Here is a 23,051-nt window from a genome sequence, read left to right on the forward strand (position 1 = left end):
TGGATGACTCCATTAAATACGAATTGTGGCAACAAGCCCCCAAACCACTCTCTTTGTTTTGGAGATAGGATTGAACAAGATGACTTGTCTACTCTCCCAGAAGTACGAGAGAACTCCCCAAAATTGCTTCACCACATCCCTTACACTTGCCTTTCGGAACTCGCCATCAGGATATCCTGGTCTGGATGTCCAAAACCTATGCAAGTATTCATAGGGTCAGAAATTCTTACCCTGTTGAGACCTGTTTGGAGTCATGTGGCCCCAAAGATAAATGAGTACATTAATTCTTGGTTATTCAAACCATTTTTTTCATTTTTAATTCAAGATTCGAAAGAAAATTAAATGCATTTGCTGTAACAGTTAAATTGGAAAACCCAATAGTTCCCGTATAAGGTGATTCTATTTTATGAATTACTTAGCGTGTATTTATTAGTTGCTGCTCCATATGAAAAGTTCTGTATATTTTTGGTTCTATTTTTGTCCTCACATATATCTCAGCCAACTGTCATCACTATCTACAAAATAATGTCACATTCATTTCCCTCTTCATGTTTATCTACTCACCCATCTATCTATCAGAGACACATGACACAGTTGTACTCTAAGCACTATCCCCTGAAGTAGCCTCTCCTAGCACGGGACTCCATGCCAGGTTTTATGTTAGTTTTTTATTGGTTATTGTATTTTGAATTTTGATTGGAAAGCATCTAGTGCAACTTTTAAATCCTTATATAGACGATAAGAGTATTTGGGGTTATATAACAATTTTTCATTATTAATCTTTTACATAAGTAAGTCTTTTATATGACCGATCAGTGTGTAAAATGAATCATTTTCATCCATGTATTTGCTTAACATCATGCTAGCTACTGCCTCTCAATAGATTTTGATTGGTTAATTTATCAACACTGATATGATTGGTTAACACATTGGAAACATAACTGTAAATCTCATGTAACTGTAAATCTCATGTAAAGACTACTTTGGCTATGGAAGGTCGCACCCCTGATTAAGTATCTACGACGAAACCTATATAGTGGCCTCCTGTGTTGTCGTTCCTGGCTCTTTTCCTTTTTCGGCTGTCTAAACCCTTTGGACTTCAGTTAAAAGATCCCACCTACCACTGTTCCTGTGTACAGTTTTAATACTGTTTGCTAGCTTTTATAAATTGGTGCAATGTTCGATGGTGTAACTGATGGTGTTGTATAAGGATCCACCATGCACAGGCGCTTAAAGTGGGCGTAAACTCAGACGGGCAGCCGCCAATACATGCCCGTGCATTCGCTTTTCCGTGCAGCTCATAATCAGGCTCTATGAGCGCTCTCATCTTTTATTTAATCAGGTCCAATAAATGTGATCCACTAATCCTGTAATTAGTGGCAGGAGTATATCTATAATGGTTGCAGGGGCGACCCACACCTCACACCCTGCACCCATACTCTCCAAAGTCCCACATCAGCTGGAGAGGCGCTACACATAACACCGGAAAATGGATGCAGCGGCCACTTTCCCGGCGTTTTGCGTATGCGCAGTAGAGACATCGCTGGTAAAATGGTTGCTGCGCCATTTTCCCGGTGTTCTGCGCATGCGCAGTAGACTCTGGGCACAGACTAAATGTACCTGTCTTTATGTCGCAACCGCCTGAGAGGAGGGAGCCCCGTATAGTGAGTGAACACGGGCCCCTTCCTCTGTAAATACGCGCCTGATTAGTGGTATATGTGTGCATGTGTATATATATATATATGGAAAGGAGAGATTGAATTTTGGCGCTCCGTATAGGTTATGGTGGTTACAACTTTCTGTCGTAAATTCTGAAATATTGAGACTTCTTATCACACTGTTTTCCTTTCAATAGGTGGCGGCTCAGTCCAGTGGCAAGACCGCTTGGTAGGACGGTCAGGAGCTAAAATATAAAAACAGGACGAGCCCCTGATAGTGTGGTATTTTGAACAATGCTTAGAGTAATGATAAATAATTAATTGCTCATACTCTTTATACACTTTTTAGGTAAGCATATCTATTATATTTCAATGGATCATCATACATCCTCCGGATACATCAGCAGTCCCCTAAGACTCCAGTACACCAATCCCAGTTGTCTTCAACCTTAGTAATTGTAAATAATCCAACTCTATATTTCAGCGTAAATTTAGCTGATCTTTATTCAGACAAATATATACAATTACAATAATGAAAAAAGGGTTGCTTATCTTAGAGATTGGATTGGCTGGTCTCCTTAGGGTTATAATTAGCAGATCATAAGTAGCAATGGAGGTGGATAGCAGAAGTGGCAGCAAATGGGCAGGAGGGTCACAGGCACCTCCGCGTTTCGCCTCTTTTAGGCTTCCTCAGGGTGTAGGAGACTCCGATCATGATTTACATAAATACCAGACCGGGAAATAGGACACGTGCACAACCCATTAAAAGACAACTATATGAACAACATAAATCAGCTAAAAAGAATCCAGTGATTTTGAAAAATCGTTTTACCCCACTTAACAGATTGAACTCTGAGAAGCAAGAGAGTTTTTTATCTTCAACCCTGATCCAACGATACCAAGCTACGAATCGGAAGGTCCCAATAAGGGAAAATATAAAGCGAGCTTCGCCCCTAAAAAGAAGATCTCCAGGAAGGAGAGGGAGGAGAAGAAAGAAACCCCAGAAAAAGATATTTCCGGTAGAAACAGACCCCAAAAAGCAGGGGATTTTCAACCTGTCATCTCACAAATTAACAAACTCAGAAACTTTTCAACCTGTCATCTCACGAATTAACAAACTCCGTAAAGGTCTGACATTTGCACCAATACAGAAATAGAACAAATTTCAGATGTTCATTGATCTCAATAAATTTGTCAGAAGAGTCACATTGAAAAGACATTTCGCTAGGAAAGAAACAGCGATCCTAACGAATTATGAATCATCCAAGTCCTATCTGAAGCCTCCATCCACATTTTATCCCTTAGAATCGAAGGGACACCACCTGAACATTTTTTATGATATAGTAAAGATCTTCTTAATGATGAAAGTAATAAAAAAGTCATCAGACCGAATCTTAAAAATTTTGAGAAACATTCCCTAAACACATTGAGGAATAGCGAGGATTTGGTATGTAGAGCAGCAGATAAAGGAGGAGGCATCATCATACAAGACAGGCAAGAGTACGAAGAAGAAGACATGAGATTGTTAAAGGATGTCCAATCCTATAAACCCCAACCGAAGGATCCCACAGATCATTTTTTGGAAGAACTCAGAGGAGTACTATTAGTGGGTCTCCGAACAAATATCCTCTCCAAGGAAGAATATCAGTACCTTCTTAATAATACCCCAACTATACCTATTTTCTACCACTTGCCCAAAATTCACAAAAGTCTGGCCAATCCATCTGGCCGACCCATAATAGCCAGTATAGACTCACTAACTGCACATCTTTCCGAATACGTGGAAGTGTTTCTAAACCCACACGTGAAAAGACTGAAATCTTATCTTAAAGACACTAAGGATGTTCTTAGTATATGGAAGATTTTAAATGGAAAGAGGACAATAAATGGGCTACAATTGACGTTTCCTCTCTATACACATCAATAAAACATGAGAAAGGGATTGAAGCTTGTAGAAAGTTCTTGAAAGTGATCTAGATCTGAGTTCTCCCCACAAGGAATTTATTTGTAATTTAATTCATTTTATTTTGACACACAATTATTTTAAATTTCTTAATCAGTTTTATCTTTAGACCTGTGGGACTGCGATGGGCACAGTTTTTGCACCCAGTTACGCAACTATTTTTATGGGCACGTGGGAAGATAATTTTATTCATAACAAAAATCTTTTTACTGAGAAGATTCAATTTTAACAGAAGATATATTGATGATATTATGGGATGGTGATGAGGACGATTTCAAGAATTTTATGGCTTTTATACATGATAATGATTTTAATCTTAAATTCACATATAATTTTAATGAACACCATGTGGAATTTCTAGACTTGGTCCTTTCAAGCGAAAATGACACAGTTATCACAAAAAATTTAATTAAAACGGTCGACACAAACCTGCACAAGTTACCTGCATTACAAAAGCAGTCATATGAAGTCATGGAAAAACAATATACCATACTCACAATTTTACAGAATTAAAAGGAATTGTTCTAGAACAGAAACATACCAGGAACAAGTGGAAATTTATACCGACCGTTTTAGAGATAGAGGATATCCAGAAAAGATTCTTACAGAAGCGCTAACCAGAAGTGATAATATAGATAGGAATACCCTATTAATCCAGGACCAGGGTGATAGACGTCGGGATTGTAAAGACTTTGGCCCTCATTCAGAGGCGGTCGTACGACTAACGATCAAGAATGTGAAAAAAAAACAATCGCACGGCCAGGCGATCGCGACCAAAGTGACTCCCATACATGAACAAAGCACCTCCTCTAGCTAGCGAGTGATAGCAGTTAGCGGTCGAGTCAATCGTTGTCAGTCGCTGTATGTTAATTTTCTTCTTATGGTTGCGGCTGCTTGTGTTGTGTGCAAATTACCCCATGACATAGTCTGTATGTAGGTGGTGTGCTGTATGGGGAAGCACACACTTGCATATACGGGTATACACAGTGGTAGCAGTGGAGTATATGCTGCATAAAGTGGTGGTGCCGCAGTGGTACTTAGCAGGGTCTCTCCTGTAGCATACACAGTCTCCATTCTGAGATGGGGGCATGTCCTTCCTCAATGTAGGGTGGAGCTGGAAGACTCATGAACAAGCTGAGCTTGCACAGTAGAGCATTCATACTGGCTGGGTTGGAGCTCGGACGCGTCTCAAGAAGTCTATGTTTACATAATAATATAAGATATTCCACATTTCTGGATGCTTCACCTGTAACCAAAAACATAGGGTGATATAAACAATATACATCACCATTGCAATACATTCCAGTCCACATTTCTGTAGAAAGACCTTTGGTCAACATTATCAGTAATGTGCTCTTCACTAACCACAAATTTCATGCTGACTAAAGTGATATATACCAGCTCTCTAATGAAATGATGCCCTATGGCAATATGCTTAGACCGACCGTGATGTTTGGTGCTGGAAGACAAGTCAATTGCACCATTATTATCACATGCAAAGCTTACGATGTAATTTGGCCTAGGAAGACCGCATGTACTCCGCTTCAGTGGTAGGAAAAACAACAGTAGGCTGTTTCCTGCTAGCCCAGCTGACTGCTACACCTGCCATTGCAAACAGGTATCCAATGTAGGAATGCCTATCATCTTCATCTGATCCCCACCCTTTAAGTATCTAAAGATACATTGTACAGCAGTCCAATGTTCTCTTCCATGATTAAAAATTGGCTAGCGTGACTGGCTGCATGTCTGATGTCTGGATCTGTGCCAAATTTAATGAGCATTGCATCAATGTATCCTTGTTAGTTTATAATAATAGTTATGGCATTAAAATTTTGCACAATCCTCAGACCCAGCAGTTAGGGTGCCGACTCAATTTATTTTAGTCTGGACATATCACTCAGCAACAGTTTTACTTTGACTTTCTGGCTTTCTTGGTATGCAAGGAATAGACCAGCTACGTACTCCACTATGATGAACACACTTTTTTCTTTCCACTTGTAGTACAAACAGTGATCAGTTTTAGAACGTACAAAATCAATTTGTACCAATACACTGTCACGCTTGATGTACCAACAGCGGCCACTTAGTTTCTTTAACAGATAAACTTTTACCTCTAAATAAGCCTCAGCATTGTAATATTTTCATGGCTTCATGTAATTTTTATCCAGACCCGCATCACTCCGTCCGTTCTCACTCAAATATTGTTTTGTTTGCCATTTCGCTCATGCCATTTTGTTCAGGTGGTAGGCAGTTATTAGTTGGTGTTGGATGCCATTCCTCTTTAGAAAGATAGCTACAGTAGATCTCTGTTCTCATATTCTTCACTGTTGTTAGACCTCAGAGCTTTTATATTTATGCCTGTTTGAGCTTCCGACAAACTCTTATACTCTGCAATATTCCTGGTTACTTAACTCAGGGCTTTAAGGAAGTGTACATGTATGATCCTTGTAGAGTCATCTGTAAGTGTGATAAAGTAGCAGTTTACACTCATTGACTCCACATCCATTGGTCCACAAACCTCTGTGCATTAATTCTAGTGGTGCTTTTGTTCTGGATGTTGACTTTGGAAAGTGGCAATGCGTGTTTTATCTTTCACACAACTTTTACAATTTTGCGTTGTTCACGGATATCCCCATTGCCATGTCATCTAGAGGCTCCTGTACATTGTTTTACCCTAGCCTACCCACAGCTGTCTAGAATGTACAGTTTTTGGCACTGGGTTGCCAGTGCAATTACAGTCCCTCTTTTATTGTGCACAACACACTCTCCCTTTGTGAATTGGACCTTGTATCCCTTCTTCTCCAGTACACTGTTGGCAATCAAAATAGTTCCCATATCTTGCACAAATAGTACATCTGTGACAACTGTTTTGTGGAATTTAGGACTTTATCTCCTCTTCCCCTAATATTTATAGTATCGCATGACTTTATTGACTTGAAAGAACTCTTATTACAGCTGAAATGCCTTGTGGCTCCTGAGTCAATGTACCAGCAATTTATGCAGTGTATGACTCATTCTTTTTGTCAAGCTTGCATGATGACACACCAATTAGTTCATTTGCTTTACATTCTGAGGCCTTATGTCCAACTTTGTGACACTTGAAGCACTTGTATTTGGGTGTTGAGGTTTTATGCCGTGTGATAGCAAAACAGAATTCACAGCATTGGTCTCACTCTTAACAGGAATGTGCTCTACATACTGCAGCAACTTGACCTGTACAATCTTTGTTGATAGCTTGGCAGCAAAAAACTCCAATACTACTGCTAGAAAATCATACTCAGGTGTAAGGTTTTGCAGCACCGCCATTGCAATCTTGTCCTCGTCTACTTGAATACCTTCTGAAGTTAATTGCTGAGAGATAGACAGCATGCAATCTAAATATATTTATCACATGTTCTCGCACACACTTAGCTTAGTGCTTTAAAGATTTTGCCTCAGGTTAATTCTTCTCAATAAAGCCTTTGTCTTAATAACACATCTGTAATGCGACCCACTGTCAGGACCTGGTCAGACTATGGCTGAGGTCCCGGGTGACTGCTCCACGTGTCCAGATTCAGGTGTCCTCTCTGGCATGCCAGCTCTCCCCGCAGCCATGTGCAGCGGCGGCCTTGTGAAGTTATCTAAACACTGCCTGAATGCCTATATGTCCACTCCCGGGTTTTCACTGAAATGTTCCTTAAGATCCTCCGAGTAACATGGGCTATACACACACACCAAAACTTTCTCCTCAACAGGAAGCCATTACAGAGATTACTGGGCTTCTTCCAACTGCAGCTTCTTGTGTAATCGGTGGGGAGGGGGCCCCGAGGACCCCTGTGCAGGAGAGGACTATAGGAGAGGGAGGGGTGGCAACCACACTGCCTGCACGGCTCTAAGCAGGCAAGACTGACCAACTAGGGAGGCCAATCCCAGGATTCGGGATTAAAAAATACTCAATTCCGGGATACCCGGGATTGGCCTGGTTTAAAAAAAAAATGCCCCCACCCAGCCCTTTCAGTTACTTACCAGCGGAGCTTGCAGCGGGTCTGTCCAGCCGGCGTCGGGCTACGCAGCATGACCTCACATCACGCTGTGCACAGTGCCAGCCGGGGGAAGGTCCACTGGAGCTGCTCAGCGCTCCCCGGCATTTAAAAAAAAAAAAAACATTTATGGCCAATCCCGGGATTCAATCTCAGCCATTTTTAGCCCCAAATACCAGGATTGCTTTGATCCTGGGATTGGCCTCTTTAAGACTGACTGATCTCACTGACGGCCAGGTGAGAGAGTCCCCATCCACATAATACTTTAGTCGTTGATTCAGTATCATTGAATTAAATTAATAATCACTCGGCAACAACGGTTAGGCACTGCTAGTGCCTATATAAACCTAAAGGTTTGCCATGCCTTCTTGCTACGTTTATTTGCCTTTTTACATGATTTTTAGACTGGTGCAGTTTTTGTGTGTATTTATGTTTTATGCGAATCGGCTGTTATTTTTTAGTTAAAATTGATTTAATTGTAGGTCAGTTCACTAGACCAATAAATAGACAAGTCTAATTTGACTCCATACAAAAGAAGGGGTTGTTCTTCCAAACCATGAAGCTCAAAGCTGTTTTTGTGACATTAGGCAATAGAGCAATGAACTTATTGTATCAAGAGGACTTTGAAGAAAGGAATATACATTATCCAATCATGAATGATATTTTTGTTCTGTGCAACTGGTCATATAGCCCTTTAAATGGATAGGGGAAGCTACAAAGGCTGATTTATTACCACTTAGTCAAACAGAGATTCAATTGTGATCTTACCACATTGAAAATCTCCGTAGATATATACTGCATTTGTAAAATGAAAGCTGAATGTAATCACACTTGTGTCTTATGCCAAAATCAAGGATTAAGCTAATTCTAACTGTTACGGAACTAAAATTCATAGCGTTCCTAATTCTGGCAGTACATGATGGGACCTGTAGTTCCTCAACAGAGTTGCAATATTGAGTATATTTGGCAACTTTCATTTAATTTGTGATACAAACATTTAATTAGAGTTTAATTGCCTCTTATTTAAAAAAAAAAAAAAAAAAGACACCAATAATATATTGATCACTTAGACTCAAGAGACCGGGCCATTTTATAAGGACAGAACTAGCGTTACTCATATCTGCTAGCGTGCAGCATGTGTGATCAGCTTTGTTAAGCATCATTAGAATTCCTTAGTATTTTCCATTGCTACAGACAGTAGTACATTGTTTTAGGAAATACAATTGGTCCAGAGAGCAGTTTCATATCCTCATCTCTTTCATGCAGGAAAACATCACTGAGCGGCATTCATTGCGGGCAGACTGAATAGCCACTGGCTATGTGTATTGGTCTACTTTCACTCCGGACAATTTTCCACTGAACGTTTTAATTCGTACCCTTGTGTTCTGATTAGTGAGCACTAAAGTCATTAAAGTTCAAATTGCCCCTTTTTCTGTCTGGTTGGCAGCTTCCGGCCTGGATTGATTCCTTTGAAATATAATATTGCAATGAAATGAAAAATAGAATATTTTGGAATATAAGAGTTAAAAAATTCATGTCTATATTTCAAAACGTGAGCAGTGAGAGATGGGCCTGTTTTAGAGATTTCCGCAATGCCGATATTTCCGCAGATGGAGCGATTGTTCGCCAGTGCGCATGCGTATAAGCCACGCAGTGATCATATTGCGATTACGCATGCACAGAGGATCCACTCTCAAAGTGAGTGACAGGTGGTCATTGTTTGGGGTTAGTAACGGGGGGAGGGGGTCAATTAAATGCAGGCGTGTCTGACCTTTTAAACGCCGTTACATGGGCGTGCATAAATTAGCCCTTGCGATCTCCTACGCAGCATGAGAGCCCTGACAGGAGAGATGCCGAGTCTGCGGCTGATCAGACTGGCCGCAAGGGCAAGATGGCTGCTTGATGTGGGTCGATTTTACAGATATTTACGCAGGTAAGTAACGTCGTACACATATGAGAACGTCACTATGCCGGTTGTGCTTTGGCATGCATTACCATATTTTTGCGGCTGCGTATCAGTACATAATCGCAGCTCCAATCGCGTTAGCGTCCAATCAGGCCCTATTGCTTCAAGACCCTACTAAAGTGATGGCCGTTTATAATTGAAGGATAATTATAAACAGAAACGTGTAGCAGTTCAATTTGCTGTTAACATAAATTATATTGTATCATATGTGCCAGACCACTGTGTCTCTAGCACAGAGGATCCCAAGCTCAGTCTTCAAGGCACCCTAACAGTCCAGGTTTTAAGGATATCCATGCTTGACCACTAGTGACTTAATTAGTCCCTCAGTCAATTTGATTTAGCCACCTGTGGTCAACCATGGATATCTATAAAACTTGAACTGTTGGGGAGCCTCTGCTCTAGCAGAACTCTGCACAACTGGTAGGCTCATCCAATGGTACAGTATTTCTTGCTGCTTTCACTACATAAACTGTCCATTTTCTGTATAGCTCCTCCAAAAACTCATCATGTTTGATTATGCTGCATGCTCAAAAATGAAATGGAAAAGATCACGACTGTTTTGTTTGCCATTTTTTTTGTGCGCTGGCAGATTATCGTTCATGCCCATTCACTGAAAGATATTACTACAGAATGGTAGTTAATTGACCTGATTTGCCAAGTTATCTCTCAGTGTTTGGTCAGCTTAACATTTTGTATTTTGATTGTTTTTGTTTGTTTTTGATTTTCAGAAATACCCCAAATACTGAGAAAACCATCCAATCCAATTAAACCAGAATGTAACGTCCCTACTGTACTGCACATTGCAGCTCGTCATATAGACTGGACAACAACCCTCTTTTGGTTTGTTTAGGTGGTACCCAATATAGATGGAACATTTTGTTTTATGACACAAACTGACGACTTCTGGTAACATGCTATGTTGTTCAACTAGGTCAGCATGGTGTGGTTAGTAGTAAATGATGATACAGTGTTACAGAGACACTGATTTTACATCAGTTATTTGGTTACCCGGTTATAGGAACACATTGAAGTAGGTAACATCTTTAACACAGATGGAGACTGCGACAAACATCTTTAGCAGTCTTGAGATTGCCAAACAGTTGGTACAGGTGACTGGATCAATGTCTAATGTGGCCTCAAGTATAGGTTGCCACATGGGACGAGCTGCTGACCAGGTCACTTCAGACATCAGTAGAGCGGATTGTGGTCACCTGTGGAACTGCGATGAGTTTGTTTTGACCACAAGCTGCGATATCAGGCCGATTGTCCCTTAACTGCTGCAACACTAACAAAATATTCATTCAAAATCCCTGGACCCATATTCAAAGTAATCATGATTATTATTGTGTATATATTAGGTACGTTTTACATGACTTTGAGTCTGTTAAATCATTTTTTTTTTAAACCAGGTATGAGATACAGCCATTGTTGGGAAGATTCAGTGAATGTGAAAAGCTCCTGCTCTCTGTGGGAGCTGAGCCTGGGACGCTAGATGGAGTTCTGATCGATGCTGGTTGTTCCTCCATGCAGTTTGATACACCAGATCGAGGCTTTTCACTCAGCAAAGATGGTCCCTTAGACATGAGAATGGACCATGACAGGTAAGCAGAATTCTCACACTGGAGAATTTAAATACATTGTTTTTTCTTTCTATATTATGTTACCATATTTATTATAGCCCTCAGGTGTTGTTACTGTTATTACCATTTATGAGTAGGGTAAAGCTGGGTACACACTTAACGATGTAGTGCATACACACTGCACGATATTGCAGATTTGTCATTCCCAATGCGTCTGAATCGGGCAGATCGTTAGCAATATCGTGTAGTGTGTCGGGTCCATTATTCAAGTTCTTCATGGGCACCAACTTTTTGGAAGTTTTCCAAATTTTCAAATAAAATAAGTTACATAACTCCCTAAGTTACATGGATTTTTATTTTGGCCAACGGTAAAAAAAAAAAAAACATAATAATCATTTTTCTTTTAAGAGATTTCCCCTTTTATTTGATAGTGCTCATCTTAATGGAACCTGTATGGTGGACAGTGGGCCATCTTTAGGCAGTGCTGTCGCAGGGAGAAATTCCACCCTGTGCTGTTCCCGCCTCCCCAAACCTCTGATGTCACTATGAGTGGGTGAGGCTGGTACCAGGATGGAACTGAGCCCCCCCCCCCCCCCAAGGACAGTGCTGGCAGCTCTGCGGTGGTGAATGGAGCATCCTAAGGGAGCTCTTGGCTTTAGGGTGCCCTTTCAGACACCCTTCAAGCCAAATGCTGGTGCAACGGGGTAGCGACGGTGACGCACCCTGGACGATGGCTCCACTCTCCTTGCTTGTAGGGTGCCTTGCTTCGGAAGTGTCCAAAAGATTGTTTACACAGGCAGTAGTGACCATTCAAATTGTTTAATAGTCATTTAGCAGTCTTTTATACCTGAAAACACCATCAGAGATTTACATTTATTCATTTGTTAACAGTTACTAATTAAAAACACAAATATTATGCAGCACTTTACAGCGACTATTTCACTCACTCACATCAGTCCGTGCACCAGTGGAACTTGAAATCTTTATTCCCTATCACATGGGCACACATGGCATACTCTCTTGAGTAAAGCTATTTACCTGCCAGTATGTTTTGTGATTATGGGCAGAAACTGGAGCACCCGGGGGAAACCCACACAGGGAGAACATACAACCACCACACAGATAGTGCCTTAGTCAGGATTCGAACTTTTAACCTTATTCTGGTTGAGCAAAATTATACTCTGGCATTCTTGCCTGCTCTCTGATTTTTGAACTTGACCATGGCCAGGGTGTGGGAAATTTAAAAGTCTGGCATTCCGATTTGGAGAGAAGTCACTACACGATTGGCTAGCCCGTAGCTCTGTTCCAATCATCCCCTGCCTTCTCTGTATCAGAATCCTCAATAATTAATATAAATACATTTCAACCCTTTTTGTTCACACAATGCTACGGCAATTTTGCTGTATAAACCTGGCCAAAATTTCCGTCCATTTAAGTGTTGTTACATTGGTCACAAATGTACATGAAGAAATTATTATTTAAAGAAAAGGTTTTCTTTCTTTTTTTCCTTTTTTTTTTTTTTTTTTAGCTTAAACAAATGTCCCATCAAACGCACAGGAAGCAGCCTGTACTGTTCTCGTTGCTGGATAATTGTCTAGCCAATTTATAAAGCACACATCAGGCACGGCTAGAATGTTGAAGACAATTGTGGAAAGAGCAAAATGAATAGACAGCAGCAGTCAAAGTCCAATTATAAAGTTTTGTTGAGGAAAGTAAAACCTCCTCCCACTTTTCCTTCATATGCCGAGAACAGAGAATGTGTAATAAATGTTATCTTAAATTCCTCCTCCAGTGTGTAGGCTGCAAACATAACAAAAATAGTCAGTCAACCAAGTTTTTATTCCTGTAAGTACATCAGACAAATTCACCTAATATTTAATGATTAGATTACAGATATATTAACCCTTTCTCTGAGACTGCAGAAGAGAAGCTATTGCGACCTGGCATCTCTCGCTGATTGGTGACATTTGTAGCAACATTAGGCACTGCAGTGTGGTTAGAGAGAACATAGAGACATTGGCCACCTAATTTCCACTTTAAAAGGACCATTATATTGTTGCACAGAGGCGTCACTAGGGTTGGTGTCACCCAGTGCGGCAACTCATGGTATCACTCCCCACTACCACCATTGCCATGCAATGTCACATAGCGGGTTAGCTTACCTTAAGTGGTTCTGTGTGGCTCTTCAAGTCATCTCCTCCAGTCTCCACTGACCGGCGCTGGCAGCGTCATTGCATCACGTCTGCGACGCACCAATGTATTGGCAGACACTACAGTGGTAGGTGCCAGCGGTGTGCCAATGGAGGTTACTCCACACGGCAGATGACTAAAACATGGAATTTATTAACCTGTTAGAAAAACTGGGACCGCATGCCAAGCTGTGTGCTGCAGTGCTGGCTCCTTAGCGTCCGCAATCTGAGTGTCACCCCCTCGGATGTTGTCACCTGGTGCTGTCTGCATGCCCCCAGTGACGCCACTGAAGACGCGTATTGTTATGTTTCCTACTCCATTAATCAAACAGCCAACATGTATTCACAACATCATTTTAAGCTACTCTGCCTCTGTGTAGCTGCACCATGTCTCTTACCTTGCATTTTCCCAATTTAGTTAGTTCAGCCTTGAGAGCCCTGTCCTGATCTGGGCAGCTTTGTACCAGAAATCAGCAAGTCAGATGTAGGTCCAGTTCACTGCCGTACTGCCTAGCATTCAAACTGTGAATGGCTGACACCTCAGTGCTGCCTTGTGTGATAAATACAGGTTTGGATGCTATGGCAGGTGAGCAGTCAACTCTCACGACACAAGAGGTGTCTAAAGGCGTTGGAGGAGGAGATGGGGGTCATAGAAGAACCCTCGATTATAAGGCAAATATTGTATCTTTCACAGATAGATAAATAGATATGAGATGATAGAAAGATAGATATGAGATGATAGAAAGATGTATATACAGATATGAGATCATAGATAGTTTATGAGATAATTGATAGCTATGAGATAGACAGATATGAGGTCATAGATTTGTTTTGGAAGCTGGGAGGAAATTAGGTGCACATGCACACGCAGAACGTACAAACTCCACACTGATAAGAGCCTGATTGAAACCAAACAATAGTCCCAAGCACTGCCGCACACATTGTGTGTGCATGTACACAAACACGCTCATCACTCCGGCACTCGAGGACTCAACAAACACAAAATTATATATATACATACATACATTCAGGAACTGGGGGTGGAGCTATAGAAAAACAGTTATATCTAGATACAGACATATACAGTATATATATATATATATATATATGTATAGCTAGCATTTAGAAAAGAAGGCACTCAAAAGGGGCTTTAAAATAAAACTTATTTTATGGATAATTAATTTTGGCCCAGGACATTACATCTGCTGAGAAATAGCACTGTATGTATTTATGTATATGTGTGTGTATACAATATATATATATATATATACAAAATGCATGATGTACCTAAGTACCATGTTACTGAAATAGTTCACTAAAGAGGGGTGGTATGATGATGAACCTAAAGGTTTTAGACCGAATGAGCATGGAACTTGAAGTAACGGGGATGATTTCAAAGGTGGAAGCTATATCATCGATCTCTCAGGTCTGTTTTCAGTTTTTCTAAAATCTCCGAGGCACACCTATGCAGAGTGTGTGTATTCCTTTCCCATTTCCTCATGTCTCTATGCTATGAAGCTTCACCTCTTGTCAATGAAAACTGACGTCAGGGAACTAATTGGCTCTCCTTGTGCGTAGGTATCCTGACATGCCCACCGCTGCTGATGTTGTGAATGCTTTAGATCAACAGGCACTTGCGTCTATCCTGAAAACATATGGGGAGGAGAAACACGCCAAGAAAATAGCTTCAGCTATCGTACAAGCACGTAGCATATACCCCATCACCAGGACTCAGCAGCTCGCAAGCATTGTTGCAGGTACCCTCATTAATTCCGCACTGTGTCTGAAAATGAGGAAAAAAAAAGATATTAATCCCTAAGGTCCCAGAGGGATCTATTTGTCCTGGAAATCATTCAGGATTTAAGCCCGTCTGTTCCTGTTTCGTGTCAATCTTTTAATTTTATTATATATTTTTTATGCCAGTTTTTGTTCTTATTCCACCATATTTTACTGATTAATTATTGATTGTACGTGAACTGATTTCACGTAGATGCACATGGAGACAGAATATAAAGCCACAGGAGCAGATGGGAATTTTGATTGTTATGGCTGCTTAATAGTCACATTTCAGCCTTCTCATTGTTTACTAGCTTCATTGTTTTTTATATAAAAAAAAAAGAAAGATTGGCCACCGATTGAAATATAACTTGATACAGTTCTTTTTATGTGATAACTAAAATTGGATATCTTTAAATAATTAACTTAAGAGGAACTAACCAAAATATAATTTACCAGGTAACACTACATAAAATATTAGAACCTACAGTGTGTTTCATACTGCATCATTATTAATAAAGCACATCCTTGGTTATTTTCTCGGACAAAGGGTTTGTCTTTAATGTAGCCCCATGAACTTGTTCTTATTCTCTTTTATATAATTCAATAGCACTATATTTAGTGGAAGGAGCATGCAGCAAAATTTCATAGTTCATGGGTGGCCATAGATGATCATTACAGAAAAGCTTACAATTTTAGAATCACTGCAATCCAAACAATTTCTTGCGTTAATATAACCAAGACTATCTAACATGCGAATTCTGTAAGAACACAAAGACAGAATGTTATTAAACTGAGTTTACTATTCCAAAATAAAATTGCAATGCCATTTATTACAAATGTGGATAAATAGGCATGACTGCAAAAGTTTTGTTGAAATTCAAATAGCTATAAATACTGCACAATTCATCAGTAGAATTATTTAAATCTTACTTTAAAGTCCATCCTACTAACACTTTAGATCCATACATTTCATTGATTTAAACCTTTATTTATTGTTAATTGTGCTTGATTAAGCCTCAACATACAAAAACATCAACGTACAAGCAATAAAAACATGAGCATCAATAACTTCACATTTATGCAAATACTGACACCTTATGCGCTAAGTCAGCACTGGTTGAACTTGTGCCATACTTGATATATGTGCAAAGCCACTGTTTCCAGAGGGAGGAGCGAATGGTCTAATTATGGAAAAGAATAGTACACAGGGGAAGAGGGTCTTGCTCATGAGAGCTTACAATCTATGAGGGAGGGACAGACAGACCTTGTTGACACAGAGGAGTGAGTGTGCAAGGATATAAAGGAGTGTGTTAGGATGAGAGCTGGGAAACTTTGATAAAGTAATGAGTTTTGAGAACTCGTTTGTAGCTTTGGAGAGAGGTGGAGAGTCTAATAGGGAATCATTTGCAGTGGTGGGGAGCAACACGGGTAAATTCCTGGAAGCAGGAGAAGGAATAGGTAATCAGCTGGGAATAAAGGCGGTAGTCATTGAAGAGGCAAACTAGGATCATGATCAATTTTGTATAGATATCTACACTAGAAAAACAAAAGCTGTTTATTTGCATGTTGGGGCAATTTGAGACACATGTATCTAGCTTATCCGCTCAGGATAATTTCCCAAGGGAAAATGAAGCCTTTTGCATACTGTAATAGGATTGGGGTAGGAGGTCCCTCTACTGGGGTAGATGGACACCTCCAAACACACAGAAGCTGGGAAACAGCACACCAGTCCAGGTTTTGGTGCTAGCTAGCCGCAGCTAGTTTTTTATTGTGCAGTATAAAAACAGAAATAATGAAAATAAATCCTAGCCCGTCTGGACACTAACTAAACAACATATTCCCTCTCTCAAATATGGCAGGGCCTGTTGCCCTCACCACAGACATAGGCATATGCACAGTACTTACAATAAGTATAGCACGGTGTCTCTGAACAAGCCTGCTTGCTTGCTCTCCCCAGGTGTGAGACCGTGAACCAAACCCTGACACAACTTATATGAGCTTCCTCCAGGTGCAATCACTAATCAGCCTGCTCTCAGGCTGAAAGGCCCAACACCTGAAACGGTCCTGTGGATGGAGCCATCCCTTCTCTTCTCACATCCACACCCCCAGGACCCATTATCCGGATTTTACTTAAAGCCCAAAACTTCACTAAATCAGATACAGACTTTTCCTGTGGGTTTAAAAGACATAGGTGAGAAACCTTGGGCAAATGTACACTCCATTTATCACTTCATCACAATACATACCGATCTGTGCATTTTCTGTAAAAATGGGCGTTTCTGCACAGGAGTAGTGGCAATGAAATTAATGGCTGATGTGAGAATGATAATAAACAGGAAAATTGACAGGCCCAAACTGCGCCCCCTGCCCTGAGGTACCCTGTGCCATGGCACAGGTCGCACTACCCTATTTACGGCCCTACAATAGCTACATACACTTTCCACGCCAACTGCAACATTAGTTCTTATGTTACTTTATTTATGTTTGCAACACTTTCCATCATTAACTTCTGTTTCATATAATTGTGCAGAATATGTATTATGATCCCCCTAAAAGGGGTCAATCTAATTAAGGGCTTGATTCAGAGATGGACGCAAAACACAGCAGCTGTACTATAATATGCTAATGCCAGAAGAGGTGTCTTGAGTAAATAGATGCCTCCTGCAGGCTTCTCAAATCCGCTGCTGCCTCCTATTGGCTACTTAACGCAAAAACTTTTTGGAGAGGGATCCATAGGATCCCTCTCCGGCCCTCTCCTCTCGCACATGCGTGGTGTGTCTCCGCTCTTCACTTCTAACACACTGCAGGGACCCCAGCTTGTGTTTTTTAATACATGCTGACGATTTTTTGAATTCTTATTGCTGCAAGTAAGTAGAATAAGAAATGTATAAGTATCGAGTCTAGAACCTGGAAATTAATAAATATTGCTCATTTATTTAGCTTGTAGAGCGTTTCCACTGTTAATAATAATTTTACAGTAAACAGCAATAGCAGGGCATCATTGGTTCAACTTCTGTTATTTTTGCCATTTTGGAGATAGTGACCTCAGTCGGGTCAATAGTTGCTCTGAGAATTCAATGGCCGTCATGGCAGCATTGGCACAACGACACTAGTGATGCAATGTGTGCCAATGCATGGTCATGTGGACATCTTAAATCAATGATTCAGGTTCACATTATAAGAACACTAAGGGCCTGATTGAGAGATTTACGCATTCGCAGTGTTAGCCATTGTGCATGCGTGAAAGCCATACTGCGCACACGCATCGATTGTTTTGTGACTACGCTCCCACAGAGGAGTGAATGACAGGTAGTCAGTGTTTGGGAGAGATAAGGGGGGGTGGCTAAGGGAACCGCAAGCGTGTCTGCCAATCGCTGTTTCATGGGCGGGCATAAATTAGCCATTGTGATCTCCTTCGCAGCATGAGAGCTCTCAGCGTGTCAGGAGAGACAGCTGTGTTTGAGACAGGTCAGACAAAACTCAGCTGCGTGGCTGCCCGATTTGGGTCGATGTTTCGATGTTTATGCTAATGCACGTCATCAGACGGATATGAGAAGGCATCAGTGGGCGTCCCTATGTCCGGGGAAGCTTTGGAAGACATTAGCATAGTTTCACAAGTGCGATATAGTTAATATTGTCATTTAAAAGTTTAAGGATAAGATTAAGATCACCTTGGAGGAAAGTTTAATTCCATGCACATCAGAAGTCGTGTTTGTAAATCTATTGAAAGGAACTGCATTGAACTTTTCAGAATCTAAAATGGCTGATAACAGGATGATTGCATTCAACAGGAAGACCAGCTTACAGCAGCATAAAGTATTTTAAATTGTATGTCATGGTAATGGAGACTTTTCTCTCAGGCTATGGAATTTTATAGCACAGATCTAGACTGTGTTTATTACACATTCTTTAGTATAAAGCAGCACATAGTAACATTCTTCCCATAACATAAGCTACAAAAGTTTTTTTCTTGCCACTGCAGTTCTGTAGAGCTTTTACAGTACTACTTGAAATTGCATAAAAACTTGGGAATAAATTTGCTTTTGCACAGCACAAATAGGCACATTCAATTACCTTCTGTAAAAAGTCAATGGTCAGGTGTGGAGCACCGTTTTGATTGGTTATCGGTGAGTCATAGTCTTAATTGCCATGCCTTGTGACCGTGCGCTTCCTCTCTTGTCATTATAAACCCCTCAGCTCATCTCGAGGAACATGCTGTGTTTTTAAATGTGTCTTCTTGGGTGTTGATGGTTGAGTTTGATCAGTCGTCTTTTAACCCTTTCATGGTGCTGTCAGTGCTGTACTGCCAGCCAAGAAGAGACTGAGCAAAGTAGTTGCAACGTGAATGTGATTATCTGCCTGCTTTACTTATCCCATAATTAGTGTCTCTCCCTGTTGTCCTCTCAGCCGTAATCTTTGTGGTTCAGTTTCAACCAGTTTTCAAATTAGCGTAATGGGAAGACAATTTGCAACGTCAAAGTTGATCAGTTTAAAAAAAGTACTAATTAATCGCACTTTGGTCACCAATGTCTTAACATTCATTGATTAATAAGAAAGGAAACCAGTTCCCATCTCATTAGCCTGTTGTAAATAGGCTGTTGATATTCAGCACTCATTTGTAAGAGGTACACTCTATATTCATCACATAGCAGGGCTATAGATGTAGCGTAACGTGCTCAGTAGTATATCATTAGGAGGATCAGAGCATGTAAACCCAATATTTGATGCCTAAAGGAACTTAACACATGTTGTAAGGTAATGAGCAATCTACATAATTGTATTTGTGCCTTGATTGAGTAAAGAATATCTTAAGATTATCCACTTTCAGTATGTTCACAAACATGTAACTCATAGCAGCCAATCAGATGTTAGCATTCTTTCCCAAAATAGAGTATACATGGGTCTATGTACTAAGCCGTGGACAGAGATAAAGTACCAACCAATCGGAGCCTACCTGTCGTTTTTTCAAACACAGCCTGTAAAGTGACAGTTAGGAGGTGTTTGGTTGGTACTTTGGCCTTGGAGAGAGATAAAGTGGATGGAGATAAAGTACCTACCAATTGAAACCTAACTGTCGTTTTTCAAACACAGTTCTTAAAATAACAGTTAGGAGCTGTTTGGTTGGTAGTTTACCTCCCCTCACTGTATCTTTCTCCAAGGTTTAGTACATAGACCCCCACAGTGACAGCTACAACCTAGCTGAATGTGCACATTGCATAACGTTATTAAATAATCAGAGCTGTCGCCTATAAAGATTGAGATGCCATGACAGTCTATTTTATATGGAACTGCTTTCTTCCTGTAATTGGTGATTAGCAGTCTTGTATATTATAATGAGGACAAAGCTGTTACCATGGCAACAGAATGCTAGTTTTAGGTGGATTGTAATAATAACCCATTTATCCCCAACTTAACCAGCAGAACATTGAACTAAATATATAATTTAAACCTCACATCCCAAAAAGCAGAAGAGCAGGGATCTTATGTTACGAACCCAGTCATTGAGAAGATACTTATCTCCTTAGTACCTCTGTAACTGGTATTTTTCCTCATGAAAAAGATGGAGCTGTTGGTATATGAAGTGCGCTACTGCGTTTTCTGCATGAAGCATCTGATCCTTTACCAAGATGGGCGCCGTGCTCTAGCGTTCACCTGCGTGGCTCAGTGTTGACTCACTGTGTTTGAGTGCCACAGTAGTATATGGACGTGTACCACTTAGCTCCGTGGGGGACCCTGCGTAATCCTGTGATCCTGCCTGCATACATGACCGACTAGTCCACCGTATGCTCCTCTCCATCTCCACTGGCTGTATACATAACTGTGAGTATGGCTGCTCTGAAGCTGTACACTACAAGCTCCTTGTTCAGTCTACTGGGCTGGAGTGTCTACTAAACTTCATTCCACTGGTGTCTACTATTTACTAACAGTGTACAGTACAAATTAGTGTACACATAGCAACAGGAGCACATGCTTTTGACACAGTTCCTAAATCATGGCACACCAGCGCATGAATTGAATACCAGTGCGATAAAGTGACAGCCATCCAATCAGTTCTCTTGCAGCACAATAGCCAAGGCATTAAATAGACACATTGGGTTCATTATTATTATTTTTTTGTCAGAAACCAATTAACCTACTATCAAGGGTGAAGCATGGGCGTCAGAGAGGATAGGTGGCGCTGCCAGGGTCAGACTGTCCATTATTTTATATTCCACAATTATAATGACTGAGACTCGAGATCGCCCACCCTGTTCCCGGCGGAAGATCAGTGCTAAGATGATGACAAATGAAAGCGCCCAGTGCACATCCGCATGCTGCCTATTGCCAGAGGTGGCATGCTGTTACAGTACCCCCATAGAGGGCACTGCTCTTCATCTTAGCATTCTGAGCCCCCTGACCCTCTGCTCCGCCCCATCCATCCGGACTATCACATCTGGGACTTCGCTCTTCCCAGTTTCCACCAATCACAAGTTAATTCCTACTCACCCCCCAAGTAATAGGCTTCTATTTAGCATTTGTGTGTCTGACCTTCCCCACCTACTTTTTCCATATACTCACACTACCCACCTTTCCCCTGTGACCCACACCACACTCTTTCCTACACACCAATCACCCTTCTTTTATTGCACTTCACTTATCTTTACAACGTCCGATGGCCTAATTAAGAGATGTATGCTAACCCGATGGCGCAGTATAGGTACTTGTACCGCCACAGTTACCTATACTGAGTAAGATCATTTCATCACTTTAAAAAAAGTGTCCTTGGATAAAGTATTTTTTATTATGTAAAAATCTTTAAATGTTTTTAAACTTTTTTATTATTATATTGTTCCCATTTATTTGAATTTGGATAGAAAAAGGGAAAAGATTTGCCAACACCACAAACTATACTGTGGGGGGAATCCAATTACCCGTGGTAGCCCCGAAGCCAGCTCGCAGCACTGAACAGACCCGAAGAGACATACGTGATAATTAGCCTATCAGGTGAAAACAGTGGGTTAACACGTGGGTTTCTATGTGTTAACTCCTGATAACAGATCATTTTTCGGACCAAAAAAAAAAGGGCTGTAATTGAATAGCATGATAAATAATATCCCTGAGCACAGTACCTTTTTACATTTTTTAGTGCAAAAATTTTGGACGCAACGTAGGAATGGGTGCAGGGCGGCTGTCCAGTCTGCCCTGTCTTACAAATGGAGTTAACTGTATTTTATGTTTCACCTGCAGCACCAGGAAAGTTTAGTCCTGGGCTGCAGTGCTGTAATAGTAAATAAAGCACTGGGCATAGGGTTTACTGTAAGTCATCCAAATGTTTGGAGCTGCAGCACTAGGAACCCGGCACCGTGTGCCAGAAATAATATGCTGAAACTTGTTTGCTAAACACCTGTGTGCAGGCTGCCAGTATAAGGTTTGTTTCACTCTAACGTGCCCCACATGCTGGCTATGCCTACTGGCCCATTCAGCTCTGGGGTCAATGCTGTAGCACGCGCTTGATCCGGGCACCACTGCCTTATGCTGCGCCTCTGCCAGTACCTGTTTTAAGAGGTTGGGTAGAAAATGGAGCACCCGGAGAAAACCCCACAAACACAAGGAGAACATATAAACTTCATACAGATAGAAACTTGGTAGGGAATTGAACTCATGACCTCAATGCTGTGAGGCAATTATTTCTAACCACTATGTCACCGTGCTACCCACAATTAGCATGAAACAACTAACCAGATAAAGTTATCCGGACTATAGATAGACAGTTCAAAGGTCAACAATGTCTAGGTAGACACCAGATGTTGGACAGACAATAGGTCACCATGAACAAAATTACGACACACTAAAGGTTGACTTGGAGGAAGGTTGACAGAGTCAAAAGGTCGACACGAAAATGGTCAACACCATTTTG

General features: G+C 40.9%; 1 protein-coding gene across 2 annotated transcripts in view; it reads left to right on the forward strand.

Annotated features, from left to right (window-relative positions):
* Positions 1–23,051, forward strand: part of METTL15 (methyltransferase 15, mitochondrial 12S rRNA N4-cytidine) — a 230,647-nt gene that overhangs the window by 168,261 nt on the left and 39,335 nt on the right. For both annotated transcript variants that reach the window (XM_088470478.1, XM_088470477.1), the window contains 2 exons: positions 11,016–11,207; positions 14,954–15,132. In XM_088470478.1, the coding sequence (XP_088326604.1) occupies positions 11,016–11,207; positions 14,954–15,132 (371 nt within the window). The remainder of the gene's footprint in view (positions 1–11,015; positions 11,208–14,953; positions 15,133–23,051) is intronic.

Source organism: Taudactylus pleione, unplaced genomic scaffold (assembly GCF_031769625.1).
Source record: "Taudactylus pleione unplaced genomic scaffold, aTauple2 ptg000100l, whole genome shotgun sequence".
In the NCBI taxonomy this organism is placed as follows: Eukaryota; Metazoa; Chordata; class Amphibia; order Anura; family Myobatrachidae; genus Taudactylus; species Taudactylus pleione.